At 49.8% G+C, this 17201-nt stretch overlaps 1 protein-coding gene across 1 annotated transcript in view; it reads left to right on the forward strand.

The window, feature by feature from the left end:
* Nucleotides 1-651: 651 nt before the first annotated feature.
* LOC144724274 (steroidogenic factor 1-like) overlaps nt 652-17201 on the forward strand; it is a gene marked incomplete at its 5' end in the record, with an annotated part of 67513 nt that continues 50963 nt past the window's right edge. The window contains one exon of the mRNA XM_078603258.1: nt 652-1000. Within this exon, the coding sequence (XP_078459384.1) occupies nt 652-1000 (349 nt within the window). The remainder of the gene's footprint in view (nt 1001-17201) is intronic.

A 17201-nucleotide genomic window follows, 5' to 3' on the forward strand; every position in this document is an offset into this window, starting at 1 on the left:
CAACGGAGCGACAGGGAGGAGGAGGAGGAAGAGGAGGCGGAGGAGGAGGGAGGGAGGATGGGGTTTATTATTTGTTTAGAATATATATTATTATTGTGTCAAGAAGCGTCGTCAAAGGACGGCGATGATGCCATTGGGCTAGCGGTGGCGAAACGCGCGACTTGCTCCGGTGAGCGGGGGCGATTGGTGGGAGCTGTGGTTGGAGGAGGATGGAGGAGGGGGGGGGAGAGGCGTGATTATTGAGGATGCAAACACAGCACGCGGGGGGTTTTGTGTGCGAGCGTGAGCGGACGAGTGTGAGTGAGTGCGGGGTTGGGGTGGTAGCCGACAGAGCGGCTGCAAGTGCATGGATCTCGGGACTGGCGCGTAGTCGTGTCGGGGCTGGCGCGCAAACGAAACGCAAGCGACGAGCGGTGTTCCGCTACTCGGCCGTCGTGTTCTTGACCACCGCAGATCCATCGTTGTCGTCAAAGTCATCAGCATCGTCGTTCCAATCATAATTGTCACCGTCATCGTCGTCATCATCATCCCAGCGCAGCAAAGTGCTGCCACCACCAGCACCACCAGCACCACATCACAATCATCATCGGAGCAACCAATCAGCGTTGTCATCATTGTCCGTGTCATTATCATTAACATCATCATCGTCGTCATCCTCCTCCAAGCGCAGCAAAGTGCCGCCGCACACCAAAGAAAGTTAGACAACGGCCCGGCACTGCCAGCCAGCGGCTGTTCACCTCCAAACTCACTGCGCGCGCGGTCCTTACTCACCATCCTCCTCCTGCACCGCTTCTCTCTGCAAACTCCGGCTTCGCCCACGGCCAATACCCGCGCCGCGTGTCGCCAGCAGTCGTCTCGGACCGCCCGTCTCCGCTGTCTCCGCGAGAGAACAGCCCCCCGGCCATGCTGCCCAAGGCGTCCGATTTGCACTGCGATTTGTTCCCGGTGGGCCGCGCCATGGACTCGCTGCACGGGCACTCGATGGTGGGACACAGAGTCGGTAAGCGGCGGGAGGGAGCGGCGACTGGCTAAGTGACCGAGTGACTGGCCGAGTGACTGACTGCGCGATTGGCTTAGCGGTTGAGTGACTGACTGATTGGCTGAGTGGATAGTTTGAGTTCGCTCAGCTGACTCGAGAGGTGCACATTCACATATATATTTACTCGAATACACACCCACACCGAGATGCACACATACTCGCGCAGAGATACACGCAATGTACATACATACAGTATACGTTCATCCAAAACAGAGATGCACTTACAGGAAGTCTCATTCACTCGCAGATCCACACCCATTCAAACCGAGACGCAAACATACGCAGAGATGCATTCACACACTCACATACAAAGACAACGATCCCCACCGATATACTGAACAGACTGTTGGGCAAAGTGCTTGTTAGCACCTTACGAAGGCCGGGACGGTACACGAGGGGGTGAGTGGCCAGCACCACGCATCGCACCAGGTACTCATTTGAGGCCGAGTCGACCTAGGGGAGGCCCAGGACCGGTTCAGATAATCGTCGCTAGGCGTTGCACTACTGCTCCCCCCCCCCCACACGCACAGATACATTCACTCATTCTCACTGGTTCGCCTGACCGCTCGGTCACTGACTAATCTTTACGAACGCTGGAGCGTGCTAGCGCACACGCGCGCACGCGCGTGTGCACACGTGTGCGCATGTGAATCGTCGCTATTGTAACGCCAGACTATGGGGGGGGGGGGGGGGGGTAAGACTGTGTTTGAAATACGTTGATGAAACTGTGTGTGTGTGTTCCATTATCTCGGTAGAGTAGAGGGAGCGGTGGTGTAGCGGTTAATGCGCTGCGCTACGAACCCGGCGACACGAGATCGATTCTCGTTCACGGCCAACACCGCTGACGATCATCTGAACCGGTCCTGGGACTCCCCTAGGTCGACTCAGTCTCAAATGAGTACCTGGTGCGGTGTGTAAACATCGCCACTGGGGAGACAAAGGCGGCCGGGCGTGGTGCTGGCCACTCACCCCCTCTCGCGTGCTGTCCTGGCCTTCATAGGTGCTCGCTAACAGCACTTGCTCCTTCAGTCTGTTAAGGCTATCCGGGGGATCTTTGTCTTGTCCCTGATCTCCACGCCTGTGAATCGTTAACTCAGTCGGTGTATGGTGCTTAGCGAAGGTTCGATTCCTGACTCCCGCACTCACTCAGATATTCATTCATTCAGGAACGATACCACACTGGCAGAGAGACGCACGCGGACTCACACTCGCTCAGAGGTTCCACTCAGAGAGATGAACGCACTCGGAGACACCCACACTCAGGGTTGTACATCACCATTAGTATCGTAAGCAGAGTCAGGCTGATCGATGGTTCAGAACTCCACCGATCCACTCCGGCCACTCAACTCACTTACCGGCGGTCAGTCGCCTCCATATCACTCTTCTATCGCTTCTACCATGTTTACCGTTCCCGTGAACTTCACACTCGTTTGATTCCTCCACCCGTCTCGACGACTCGGTTCTACCAGACACCGCCTCCTTCGTCTCATCCACCACACTGTGTTCAACCACCAACACTGCAACATCAGTGACAACTCACTCACTCGCTCACTTATTCACTCACCCAGCCACACTCACCGACTCACCACGCTGCAGGTTTACAATCCTTCTATTTACGATTATACTCTCACCTCACACTTCTCCACTTTGGAACCCCCCCCCTCCTATCTCCATCGTTTATTTTCCCATTGATATAATTGTCCTCCATCCAAGAAACTATTAACTGTGATCTTCTTACATCTTAAATAGTGCTGTGTGCTGTGGGCCGCTTGGCGTTTGGGCCTTTGCCCACGTGCTCAGCAATCGTGACTTCAAAGCGTCATCATTCATCACGTGCAAAGCGTCATCATTCATCACGTGCATTGCGTCTTCCACTCGCAATCCTCATCGCTGACCCACCTATACTGGGCATCTGTGAAAAAAAGCTTCATAGCTCATCGGATTCCTCCAGTCTATAATAAACATTCTTATTCCGATTCATTGGCACACACAAGCACACACACGCCGGGCAGATAACATTGCCCCAAAAGTATTTCAGAAAGTACCTGAAAGGAAGGCTTGGGTCTGGTTGCAATTCTCTCTTTTTACATTTAATTTCCAATGGGACAAAATCCTGCACGCACAGGATGTTCACTTTATACACGTGCATGATATTCACATTTCCTCCCCATAAATCTCTGCCTAGGTGAACCCACCGACAAACACGCGCAGCCTCCTAAAGTTATTGCGCGCGCCCCTCTCCAAGACCAAATCACCCACAACACGCGCTCGATCTCGCACGCTAAGCGGGCGTTGAGTCTGGCCAGCGCTTGGATGGTTGGGTGACCACCGCAGGCGGTTGTGCGACGTGCTTGGGCAGCACAGAGGCAGGGCAGCCTCATCAATTGTTGTACCCTACCGCTGTGTCCCCGCGTCTATGCTCAGAGCTTGCATCAGCCTGCGCTGACTGACTACGCCTGGCGAAGCAGAGCTTTGTCAAATAACCCCCCCTGTGATCCGTGGCCCGTGTGTACAGCTTGCACCGGCAGTAATAACAACGATACTTTACCGAAAGAATAATAAGAACGTGACTTTACCGAAAGAACCAAAGAGTAACGATACTGATTCTTATTTACAGCCCTTTGTAAATCCATTTCTGTATGAAGCTCTCCCCAGGCTGTTTTTGACCATACTTCACCACGCTGGTCATTACGAGTAGGTGAAGTGAAAGGGCCCAGGACCGATTCCGTCACCGTTCGCCACTAATGTTGATAGCCGGGTTCATGGTGCAGAGAGTGCGTTAACCATTTGCGCCACCGCTCCACCGCAGCCTGCAGTGTGCGCGTGTGTGAGTGTAATTCAAAGTCTTGTCCGTTCCACAAATGAGAAAACAAGAAGTGAGTGGAGTGGGGAAGCCCTCTCTTAAGTGCTCGGTGTGTGTATGGCTTTAGCACGTGCTTCGTGGAACCGTGCCGGAGAACCCCCCTGGGTTAAGGCGCGAATGAGTTGGCATCCGAGCTAATAATGGTGATGTTACCACCACCAGCGGCAACAGCAGCACAGGGAGATTAAATAACAAACAGATGGACGACATCGGATGGGCCGGCTGAGTCCACATTCAGTGGAGGAGGATGGCGACACGTGAAGGCGAGGAGTGGTGGATACGCAGTCAATGGTCGAGACTGGTGACGGCATCGCGGTCAAAGGAGAGGGGTGGAAGGGCATCCGAGAAGACGACCAGAGAGCGGAGATGGTTGGGATGAGATTGGGATGAGATGAGCTTCAGGTGCAGGGGAGTAGAGGGCATCGCTGTGCCGTCAGCGATGCCGACTGTGGGTAGGAGAGGGAGCCGTTCGTCCAGAGGTGGATATGCCACGGCTCACGACGATGATGATGATCGCATGTACACGTTGTGTTAAAGTGTGATGACACGGCCATATGCGTGCTGCACACGTGTATTCTCACGTGTCGGGACGGCAGTGGCTGAGTGACTGATGCGGGATTCTTAACGGCGTTCTGAAAGTGCTACAAGGATTGCATCTGCCACAAATGCAGCGGAATGTATAATTTAAAACGTTTCTACAATATTCACATGTCTACTCGTGGAAATTTTTGCGACATTTCTCGGTAGACTGACGTCATCTTACGGTCTGCATCAGCAGCAGGCCATGCTTTACCACCTGACGACGGACGCTTGTGTTGCGCCCGAAACGTGGTGATTTATTTGAGCTGTTTTCATTCATTTAATTTATTTATTTTACCTACGTGACTTTACCGAAAAAAAACAAAGAGTATGAATCCTTGCAGTCACGAAAGCTTCAAATCTAGAGTCATCCTACGGTTTGAAATTTCTACCGGGCTCGTAGCAAACCCGATTTTTGTTGGTTGTTTTACAATTGCGTCATCAGTGAGTTCGCCCCCCCATTCGTTGCGACTGTAAAGTCGCAATGAAGCGGCGAAACCCGCTGCTAATGCGGTCGCCGCTTGTAAGCGCATTATACGACTACGATACTGTGCAGTGTACACGCACGGTGCGATACGCGTGCGTGCTGTCCACATTGAAGGCACGCACGTGTGTAGAGTTTGGTGGTTAGCGAGCTGCGCTACGAACCCGGCTAGCCGAGTTCGATTCCTGCTCACGGCCAACAGCGGTAACGATTGTCTGAACCGTTCATGGGCCTCCCCTAGGTTGACTCAGCCTCAAATTTGAATTCTAGATTTGAAGCTTTCGTGACTGCAAGGATTCATACTCTTAGTTCTTTCGGTAAAGTCACGTAGGTAAAAAAATTAAATGAAAATTTATAAAAATAAAACAATAAAATCACGACGTTTCGGAGGCAACACAAGTCTCCGTCATCAGGTGGGACCGTCACAGCATCAAGTGATGCAGCAAATCTGGCTGTGACGGTCCCACCTGATGACGGAGACTTGTGTTGCCTCCGAAACGTCGTGATTTTATTGTTTTATTTAATTTTTTTACTCAAATTTGAATTTGGTGTGCCGTGTAAACATCACGACTGGGGAGACAAAGGCGGCCGGGTGTGGTGCTGGCCACCCACCCCCGCGTGTGCCGTGCCGGCCTTGGCCCAATAGTTTGTTCAGGCTATACGGGGGATCTTTGTCTTTGTGTTTTTTTTTGTATATACAAAGACACACATATATAACGCAATTAAAAATTTAAACCGCGTTTCATTATAAGTCGTTGCTCAGCACAGTACAGGGCCTTTTCGCTATGTTATTGCACCTGGGAATGGATGCCATTGCCAAGGGGATGGTAGATGTGGGGGTGAGTGGTTGTGTGTGTGGTGTGTGTTGATGCGGGGTGGGTGAGTGGTGGTGTGTGGTGTGTGTGGTGAGTGGTGGGTGAGTGGTGGTGTGTGTGGTGTGTGTTGATGCGGGGTGGGTGAGTGGTGGTGTGTGGTGTGTGTGGTGAGTGGTGGGTGAGTGGTGGTGTGTGTGGTTTGTGGTCAGTGGTGGGTGAGTGGTGGGTGAGTGGTGAGTGGTGGTGAATGTGTGGTGTGTGTTGATACGGGGTGAGTGGTGGTGAATGTGTGGTGTGTGTTGATGCGGGGTGAGTGGTGGTATTGGGGTGAGCGAGGTTGGGTTAAGTGATGGTGAATGTGTGCTGGCATTGACGTGGTGGGGTTTGGCGGTGTGATATGGGGTGAGTAGTTGGCGGTGTTCTGGTGAGTGCCTGGTGTGGAGGCTAACCCACATGTTTCTGGCGTTGTGGTAGTTGCGGGTACAATGGTGGTGTGGTTTGAGTTGTTGGTGGAATGCCTGGTGGTTTGGGATGAGACATGGTTTTTGGAATTCCGTGGTGTTAGGTGAGTGCTAACATGAAGTGAATCATGGTGTTGGGTGAGTGATGGTGAGTGGGCGTGGGGGCGGTATTGTTATTGTGTGAGTGCTATTGTTGTATGCGTGGGTGTGTCGGGGTGGGCTGAGTGACGGTGGAAGGTAAGTGGTGGTGGCAGTGTGCGGGACGCTTCCGTAATGCTGGCTGTGTCACATGAACTGGGTCGGGGATTGGCATTGTGTGTTGTTCTTCGCGTCGAAAACCCTTTCAGACACAGTGGCTTAATGCGCGTGTCGGTGTTTATCCGTGCACCCTCACTTTCACCCTAAATACACGGCAATCACTCCTAATCCGGGATTTCTGAAACGCCAGTCTCTCCGGGACATACACCACCACCACCGCTGCAACCACGAGGGCAGGTTTCAATATTGACTAACCATCGGGTGCGTGCAGCGTGCAACATAATGCTCTTTCTCATTGCGCTTGTACAGAATTGATGAATGTGAAAAGTAGAACCCGAGAGGAATCATCTTCTTAGGTTTTTTTTCCTCAACATTCCGAGAGGAATGTTGAGGTTTAAACGCTATACCACAAATATTGTTTAAAGTAACTCTTTTTCCCAAAGTTGGTTCCATAGTTGGCTGCGTAGGTGACTGGTTGTGAAGTTGGTTGCGTAATTGTTTATGCAGTATGGTGGTTGTGTTGCTTAGTGAACGTGTAGTTATCTAGTTGTGAAGTTTGTTGTGTAATTGGTTGCGTAGAAAGGTGGTTGTGTTGTTGGTCATGGAGTTGAGTGCACGGTTGTGGTTGGATGGAATCCGAATATGAACCAATACCACATCTCTGCAATCGTCATATCATCATCATCATCATCATCCCAACAGCCACAATGAAGTCCACGCAGTCCACTCATTGCGCGTGACAGGTGTGTGTATACATTGTGCTCCCAAATTAATCACACGCGGTGTTAGCCATCAATAAATTCGCACGTGGGCAGATTACACATTCAGTCAAGGCTTTAACTGAGCCCACCACTGTAATCGAGATACGCGGTAATTACAAGAGGGGCGTTGTTCGATGAGATTCTAGACTCGTTAGGACGCGGGCTAAGAAGCCACGTTGTACGGCATCGAGTGGCTTGTGGGGAGTGGTGTGACTCAAGAGAGAGAGAGAGAGACGCCCGCGATACCGTGCCCATCACGAATACAATTGCAATCTCGCCGCATGTTTGCATTGCGAAGAGGGAGCGGTGGCGCAGCGGTGAGCGCACCCCATCTGTGGCGAGTGCTATCTGAACCGTGCGTTTTGCTGACCAGCGTGGTGAAGTATGGTCAAACAAGCCCCCATGACCGAAAAGGCATTAGGGAGGCATTTATCCAGCAGTGGATTGACAAAGGGCTGTAAAATGCTTATGATATAGGTGAGAGGGAGGGAAACTGCATCCGTACATATGGCAGGGTTGCGGTTTTTGGCGCTGATGATGATGATGTTGCAGCTTCAGCTGATGGTGGTTGGTCGTGATGGTAGTTCCCGTCACATACATCTGGGCCCCCCACAGTCTGGCAGACTGCCCCCCCCCTTCCCCAACTGCATAGCAAAGTTTATTAACTGCAGTGGAGTCCATCACTAAAAAGGATGTGTCCATTGTAAAGAGTGTGGCCTTGCAGTGCATTAAACTCGCAGGCACACTTATGCAAGCTGTGGTGTGTGTGGGGAGCGGTGGCGCAGCGGTTAGCGCGCTGCGCTACGAACTTTGCCAGCGGGTATCGATTCCCGCTCAGGGCCAACAGCAGTGGCAATTATCTGAACTGGTCCTGGGCCTCCCCCGAGGTCGACTTGGCCTCTACTGGACATCGGTGAAAAAGAGCTGTGTAGCTCATCATCGGATCCCCCCCCCCCCTATTCCCTTAGCATAAATACATCTTCTTATTCTGATTCTCAAATGAGTACCTTGTGCGGTGGGTAAATAGCGCCGCTGGGGAGACAAAGGCGACCGGGCGTGGTGTTGGCCACCCATCCCCTCGTGTGCCCTCGCGGCCTTCATAGGTGCTCGCGAACAGCACTTGCTCCCACTGTCTGTTTACGGGCGACACGGGGAGGATCTTTGTCTTTGTGCAGCTGCGTGCGGCGGCGTGACTTCCAGTGTCCGACGCGGTGGAAGTCTCAGTTCTGAACTAAATATACACACGGCCGCATACCCGCACATCCCCATATGCCTACTGTATGTCCATATCATAGCCAATTTTATCAACATAAATACGGCGCAAACGTTGAGGACGGACATTGGCGTTGTGTTAATTATGCCGCGCGAAGGCCACGCTGGGGAGGTTGGTCGTGGCGTGATGTGATGGCCCTGGTGCAAGGGGTGAAATGAGGGCCGGGTGCTTGTGGGTCTGTGGATCTCTGTGCAAGTCTGTGGGTCTCTATCTAAGTCTGTGGTTGTGTAAGTCTGTGGATCTCTGTGCAAGTCTGTGGGTTTCTGTGCAAGTCTGTGGGTCTCTATGTAAGTCTGTGGGTCTCTATGTAAGTCTGGTTGTGTAAGTCTGTGGATCTCTGTGTAAGTCTGTGGGTCTCTATGTAAGCTTGTTAATCTCTGTGCAAGTCTGTGGGCCTCTATGTAAGTATGTCGGTTTCTGTGTAAGTCTGTGGGTCTCTATGTAAGTCTGTGGTTGTGTAAGTCTGTGGATCTCTGTGTAAGTCTGTGAGTCTCTATGTAAGCTTGTTAATCTCTGTGCAAGTCTGTGGGTCTCTATGTAAGTATGTAGGTTTCTGTGTAAGTCTGTGGGTTTCTGTGTAAGTCCAGTGGTGAAGTGTCGAAGAGATGCCGGGTAGGGAATGACCTCGCCAGACGCGACCTGTCGATCATAGGTTTGTAAATATACCAATTTATTCTGCTGGATGGTACAGGGTCTGGATTTAAGTGTGTGTGTAAACCTTGTGTGTGTGTTCGTGTGTGTTGGCTGAGTGGCGCTGTGGTTAGCGCGCCGCTCTACGAACCCGGCCATCCGAGTTCGATTCCCGCCTACGACCAATAACAGTGGCGTATATTTGAACCTTTCATGGGCATCGCCTAGGTCGACTCAGCCTCAAATGAGTAAGTGGTGCTGCGTGTAAACATTGCCACTGTGGAGCCAAAGACGGCCGGTCGTGGTGTTGTGGCCACCGGCCTTCATAGGTGCTCGCTGACATCACTTGCCTCAACAGTCTGTTCCAGGCTACACGGGGCATCTTTATCTTTGTTGGCTGGGCGGTGGAGAGGCGCGTCACTCTGTGTGTACACGGCTCCTCGTGTCTGCTCCGCTGCCTCGGCGCTGCTCGCCGTGTTATCTCAGCTCTTGACGCCGCCACGTAGCGTAGCGGCCTGGACACACACACACACACGGCTTGGACACACACACACACTTGTTGCGCAACCACCACCACTAACAACCACCACCACCACGACCACCACTAGCAATGCAACGACGAGAAACACAATCACGAGCCACAACCACGAGCGACACAACCACCACCATAACATTCACGAGGCAACAACAAAAAACGACACTGGAACTAACAAACAATCACAACCACCACCTCCCAAAACAATGGGACGTGCCAACAAGGCAGCTTGTTTTAAACGCGTCTCGTCAAGATGTTGGAAGACCAGAACTGCGCGGGGTCGCTCTAGGAAAAAAAAAGTTTTATAGCGGCGTGTGAGGCTAATGCGAGGAACAGGGCAGACTTAATGAAACCCGCTCTATCCCATGCGGGGTAATGGGTCCGAGCTGACAGTGAAACCCAGTCGGCAAATTTTGACTTGATACTTTCGTGACTGCAGTAATTCATATTCTTGGTTCTTTTGGTAAAGTCACGTCGATAGAAAATAGAAAATAATAAAATATTTTTTTAAATAAAAAAACTAAAAAGAAAATAAATGTAAAATAACAAAAGGAAAAAAAACCCAGTGGGTTTTTTTATTCTTAACTGTATTTGTATTATTTGTATTCCCAGTAGGCAAGTTACTCGGGCAAGCTATAGGTGGACGGGTAGTAAGTTAGTAGTAGGTCAGGCAGGAGGAGAAGGGGCAGTGGATGCGGGAGGAAGGTGCGGGCGTTAGGGGAGGGGGGGTGGAGAGGAGGGAGGGGGGCTGCCCCCACTGGCCTGGGTCGTGGGACTCACAGCTCTGTGTCCCAAGGGACAGCTGTCTTTGCCGGCCGCTCTGTCGTGGCGGGGCAAGTGGCGACTGGAGTGGGTCTTCTATCGACCCAGGGAGTACAGCGGCTCACGCTATACTCTTTTCCGCAAGAGAGCCCGAGAGAGAGTGTTACAGGGTGGAGAGAGAGAGGAGGGGCGGGGGGGTCCGGGGGGTGAATGTAGAGATGTACAGAGGCTGAGGAAAATGGGCAAAAGGGGTTTGAGAGTAACCTGGGTCCATGTGCGATGCAGATGCACCGCACTGCACTGAGGTTGGTGGCGATAATTTCTCTCGAGAGTCGGAAGCAATTGGAGCTGTGCGCTTTCACATCTCGACTGAAAACTCATTTCTTCAGAACTGATTTTCGTGTTTAGTTTGTTGGCGTTCCCACGCAACCTCCGATGAGCACGGTTGGTTACGTACGATGCGAAAGAAGTTCAACAGAGTGCATAATTCTAATAGTAGGGGGAGCGGTGATGCAGTTGTGAACGTATTGCGATATTAATTCGGCTAGCCAAGGTTCCATTACCGGCTACAGCTAACAACGCAAAGATCTGTCAAAACTTGAACCCTCCCCGCCTCCCCGTACGCACGCGGACTTTTTACCCCCCCCCCCCCCACCTGCGTACGTACGCATAACGCACCCCCCCCCCCCCCCGAATCCCATAGAATGGCTGATATTTAATCCACGCAGAAACGATCAAGGATTAATAACATTAACGTGTTTAAGCAAACAGATAATCCACCCCGGCTACATTAAATAATTAAGTTGCGTACCCTGGCCACTTATTTTTCTGAGCTGCGTGATAGGTGGCACACTAGTGACACCTCTCCCACAATCCCACCTCTCCCGGCAGGACTTGTTTGATAGCTGGAGACACTGAACTGTGGCTCATTTGAAGGCCAATATAGACAAGTTATTATCGAGGCTTCACCCCCCACCCCCCCGGTTCCTATGCGTACATTGTCAGTAGACCCCCCATACGCAAGGGTACGCATTTGGGTTAACCCCCCTTCCATGCGTTCGTACTCAATGGATGGCCCCAAACCCGCTCTACCCAAACCGCTTATCATCAACCCGCACTGACCAGCGTGGTGAAGTAATTAGAACATCACACGGTGCGCGTGAAGCTTCAGTGCGTGAGGTTCTCTCCGTTTCATATCGAACATGCGAATCGCTGACGACCGTATTCTCCCGAAGCTAAACGCACACCCCCCCCCCCCAGCCAGCCCTGGATTTTAAAGCAAATGTTTTGGGGTGCGTTTTAAAAATCCCGTAATTGTGTGTACGCGTGTGTGTGTGTGTGAGTGAGACCAGATTTGCGTAGCTTTATTGATGCCTGGTACAATTAGGGGTGCGTATTACTTAGAGGCGCGTCCTATAATGTCAGGAGAATAGGTAAATAAAGGTCGACAATAAAGGACTCGCATCATAAGGGGCACAGAAGTTAATAATTATAACATTTGTGCCATAAATATAATAATCGTTCTTACACAACAAATCCGTGCTATGTATACACTATACATGTACCTATTTAATGTTCGTATATAATAAGCCCCCCATTGATCTTGTAATTGCATTGCCATTGAATCTCAGTTTGAAAGTAAAAAAGAAATAGGCATAGGATCGGTGTATTAGAGGTGTTAAACTACTTTTGCCGTTCCAACTTACTCAGCCTCATGCTGCTGGCTTCATGTCACAAAAGCGACGCATCACGCTCATGCATTCGTTTTCTGACAGAGTAGTTAACACTCAAAGAGGCATTTTCAAAAGTAGCTGTAAACTGGTGACAGGTCTGTGTAGCATAGTGTTAAAAAGCTTATTTTACGTGTATGCAATTTGTATGTGGGGACCGGTGGCGCAGTGGTTAACGCACTGCGTTACAATTCCATGGACACACTCACAACCAATAACAGTGGCGAATGCTGGAACCGACCCTGGGCCTCCCCTAGGTCGACTCAGCCTTTAATTAGTACCTGATATTAGTAAAATAATATCATCACACCCCCACCCACCCCTCGTGTGCCGTGCCGGGCTTCATGAAGTGCTCGCGAACAGCACTTGCCCCAACAGTTTGGTAAAAGGCTATACGGGGGATCTTTGCCTTTGTATGCAGGCCAGTATAAAGGGGATCGGTTAATAGCACTTGCCACATGCAGTCTGCATGGCTATACAGAAGTGGAAACTTTGTCTTTGTTATGGAGTGTAATGAATATGCATGCGACATGTCGCGTATTATGTAATACTTTGTGTCGGCCTTGATCGTATGGGTTTATTTCAGTTGTGATGAAGGCCCATCGTGCAGAGAGACGACACTTACCAATACCATCTGTTAAAGCAGCAGTATGTGTTTATTAGTACTGCAGAAATGTCAAAACTGGTCCATAATTTGCTTGCTTAAACAAATATTGCTGCTGGTTAACACGAAGTCTGTAAGGCCGCTATTTACACGGACGAACATCCGTTTAATTTGTTTTGCTGATATATTTAAGTCGTATTTATTTAAGCGAACAACGTTACGTTTTTATATACGTATACAATTGCAGTGTATACAATTTGAATGTGTGGTTTTGACATTCAAATGCACGCTGGCAATGCCTATACAGTCATAAAACATATATTGTATAGACTGTAGTGAAAGCGAGTGTAATTATCGTGACAGATGCACAAATGTTAGACTTGTACACACTGCAGTACATACACTCTATAGACTGCACATTCTCTGCTATATATATTTTGAAACGATACAAAATGTATTACATACTGTCAAACTGGTGTGTGCGCACACACCACAGTATCCTAAGCCGGTCAGATGCGTGTATGTATATACACACACACACATGGCTATGTACACATTTTCTATGTGGTTGCATTCATGCGTTAATACGTAGTCAATATGCACTGCAGTGTATTTTATCGACGTGGGGATGGCATAAATTGCGATGTACATTTTTCTCTATCAGTCTATGAACAAAAATAACCCCCCAACAAGTCAACAACACCGCCTTTAAAACGTATAAAATATTCGACGTTTCGGGCAACAGCCCTTCTTTTAAGCACTTAAAAGCAGCTTTTGAGCTTTCCTGAGCACTGTTTTGCCAGCATCGTTTTTATTAAGTGGGCAGATCCTCCGGGCAGGTTTTAACTTTTCTAAATATGATCATAATCTACAATATGCTAACGTTAACATGCACATACTGTCATAAGCTAACAGGTCTACATGTGTACGCATGTGCACGCGCGTTTACATTCATACGCGTTTAATAATAAAATAAATAAGTTTACGGCCCCTTTTTGAATCCACTGTTGGATAAGGACGTCCGGACAACATTGTCGGTCAAAAGCTGTTGTTGCATTTGACCATACTTCACCACGCTGGTCAATGGCGGTTGGTGACGTTTACATTTCTATGCATTTGTTAAAAACGAGCTCATACATACGCGTATGTGTGTACAGTCTATACGTCGGTCTGTATTGTACTTGTATACACAGTATATATGCGTATACGTTCATAATTATGTAGTATACATACAGTATATGTATACTGTCATATAGATATTGTAGTTCACCAATAACCACATCGGCACCTGATCTCGGGATGCAGCAGATTCTTAATCTCTGCGTTCGCAAGTCGAGGCCATCCGGTCTACGTGTAGACTCTCTGTAACTCTCTCACCACGAGATCCCAGCATCTCACCGTGCGCGGGGTAGTTTCAAAGCTCGCCTTAAACTAAAAGTTGTACAGCGTACGGTCGGTCGACACGCTGCCGTGCGTCCACCCCTTCTCAGCGCCTTGGGCAAACAGCTCTCAGCAATCGATTGTATTATTTCGTAAATGTTTTGTACTTTATAAGTTGCACGAGATTGTTGCGCCGAGCGCGTTTGGTCCGGCGCCTTGAGATCCTCTATTAATGTCGCGCGTCATACATAGAGACATCATTCTGATTATATTGTGTGGGCGGAGGGGGTGGCGGCTCCATCCAGCAGTGGATTGAGAAAAGTCTCCGTTGCTTTCGCGAGGATGCGATACGGCCTCGTGCGCAGCGGTGGTTCAAACTAAATAAATAAACGGAGAATTACTTACGGCCACCTTTCCAATCGTATTTGTCCCTCTGCGTACGAGCAACATACACGTAACGTCGTTTTGTTTACACATTCCGTCATCGAACGGCTGCACGGTATTTTCCGAGTGACGTATAACGTGTACTTTAATTCACCTTTATTTAACCAGATAAAGAAGCAAAGAAGTCAGCAAAAATAAATCACCACACACACAATGCGAAATAGTACAATTACAATATGAAACATTAAAAACAAGTCCAATGCCATTTTCTTCTATCACAGCTTTGAAATCAGACGGTGATAGCCTCTTCTCCACTTTCAAAATCCTTTGTAATTCATTGCAGGACCGAGGAGCATGATAGGACAATTTTTGTTTCCACATTTTCGTCGTTGCCCTAGGAACTGTTGAAGAGAGAACTTACTGAGAACGGAGGCTGTATTCTTGTGATGTATATCTATATTTTAGCAGCCATTGCTTTTTTTTAATACAAGGAAGAATTGTTAAACCGGTCTCGACTATTATTTGTCTCATCAGCAGTGCCAAGCCAGGCCTGCTGCTTGAACGCACGCTGTTTGAACTGGCCCGATGTGCTCAGGGCAAAATGAGGACGTTCCTCTCGGCTCGAAACGGGGCCTAACCTGCTTCAATGCAAAACAAACCAAAAACAACTGTAACGCAATAACGGCAAGGATCAGGCGTTCCGTCTGCCTATTTGATCACTTCAATTCTCTGCACCACGGACGCTCAATGATCATTACGTCTCTCTTGGTTACCGATTCTAATGACTCATCCCCCCCTCCCCCCACTTAATTGTTATTTATATACCCACGTTGCCCACCAGCCCCCACCCACCCTGCTTAATGCATTGTTAAAGGCTTTGGCCAGCGTGCCACGGAATAATATAGAGTGTCTGCGGCGACACGTATATCACGAGCACACGCATTGTCCCCATTGTGTCGCGGCCAAATGTATGGGGCTCGCGGGTTGCTTTCAGCCACCACAGAATAGAGACCCCGCGAGCCACTCTCTACTGCTGCCCTACAGCGGCACATTCTCTCTCTCCCCGTCAGTTTCCGTCGGCCGTACGTGCGCGTGTCTGTCCCCCGAGGTCGACTCAGCCTCAAATGAGTGTAAAACGTCGCCACTGGGGAGACAAAGGCGGCCTGCGCTGTGTGTGGTGCTGGCCACCCAACCCCCTCGTGTGCTGCGCGGGCGTTCGTAGGTGCTACTCGCTAACAGCACTTGTTCCAACAGTCTGTTTACGGCTATATGGGGGACCTTTGTCTTTGTTCGTGCCGCGGCCACGCCGCCTCTGTTGTGTGACGGGCAGGCCTTAACACGTACTCGCAAACAGCACTTGCCCCAACAGTCGATGTAGGCCACACGGGGGACCGTTGTATTTATAAATATACACGCATACTACCAATCTTTACCCCTCTAGTATACGAAAGGAAATAGAAAGTAATCATCAGCCGTGACCAACCCACTGCTGGAATGAAGGATTCCGCACGCGGTTATTGGTCGTGGGAGATGTTGTTTGACCATACTTCACCTTGCTGGTCAAGGGGGTGGGCGGGTGGGGGAGTGTTTCATCACCGGTTATAACTATCTCTCTCCACTGATGGCAACTGAGGTCTATAACGCAGCCCGATAACCGCTGCGCCACCGCTCCATCCGTTCAACACGTAGGCGCATGGGATCTTTTTCGTGTCGAGTATTCCCCAGATGAATGTTTCCCCACCCACGTGGATTTGTCACGTTCGTTGTAATGTTCACCGCGCGTCGGGGGTTGTCGCACTGCGCAATGCGATGCACCTCTCTTGACCGACGTTCGAGTCGCGGCTAACATCGGCTGGCAGGTAAAGTCTAAACCGGTGCTTGGGGTTTACCGTTAGCCTTCGCCCGCCTGCATCGAGCAGCCGTGGTGAAGTATGGTCAAACAACCCCCAGGAATGACACGGCTTCGGTAGAGGACTTAATCCAGCAGTGGGTTGACGAAGGGCTGGACATCTATGAAATAGAGCTTCATAGCTCATCGGATTCTTGCAGTATGAATACATATTCTGCTTCTGAATTATTGTGCGCTTTGTTTAAATATTTTAAATGTTGCGAAAATCCACTACTTTTCGGGACGTTTCACATTTTAATCTCGTACACAGTTGCCAAGAAAATCTGCACGGTTGTGAAGCGTTTGGGAATAAAATTATCGGTACGCGATAGTTGTGCGTAATAAAGTAAAACAATGTAACGGAATACTTCCTTGGTGGCGCGGCGAGCCCACTGGACTTACAAGCCCAGAGTTTGAATCTTGACTTAAAGCTTTCGTGACTGCAGGGATTCATATTCTTTGGGTCTTTCGGTAAAGTCACATAGATAGCTTCTTTTTTCTTTGAACCTATCTCCGTGATTTTACCGATTTCTACCGAACGACCCAAAGAATATGAAAGCCAGAGAGTTCGCCTCTGGGTCTACCCACGGCGGTATGAACGGGCGTACAAATAGAGAGTGGGTCCCTCCCATCTCGTCCAAGACATCTGGTGGTCGTGACAACATCGGCCAAGATACTGCAGCTCTCGAGACTCTCCCTGGAGTGCTCTCTCGTATGGAGGTCCGTCCATCAACAGTGTCATAAGCAAGCATCTG

Source organism: Lampetra planeri, chromosome 20 (assembly GCF_965212315.1).
Source record: "Lampetra planeri chromosome 20, kcLamPlan1.2.h2, whole genome shotgun sequence".
In the NCBI taxonomy this organism is placed as follows: Eukaryota; Metazoa; Chordata; class Hyperoartia; order Petromyzontiformes; family Petromyzontidae; genus Lampetra; species Lampetra planeri.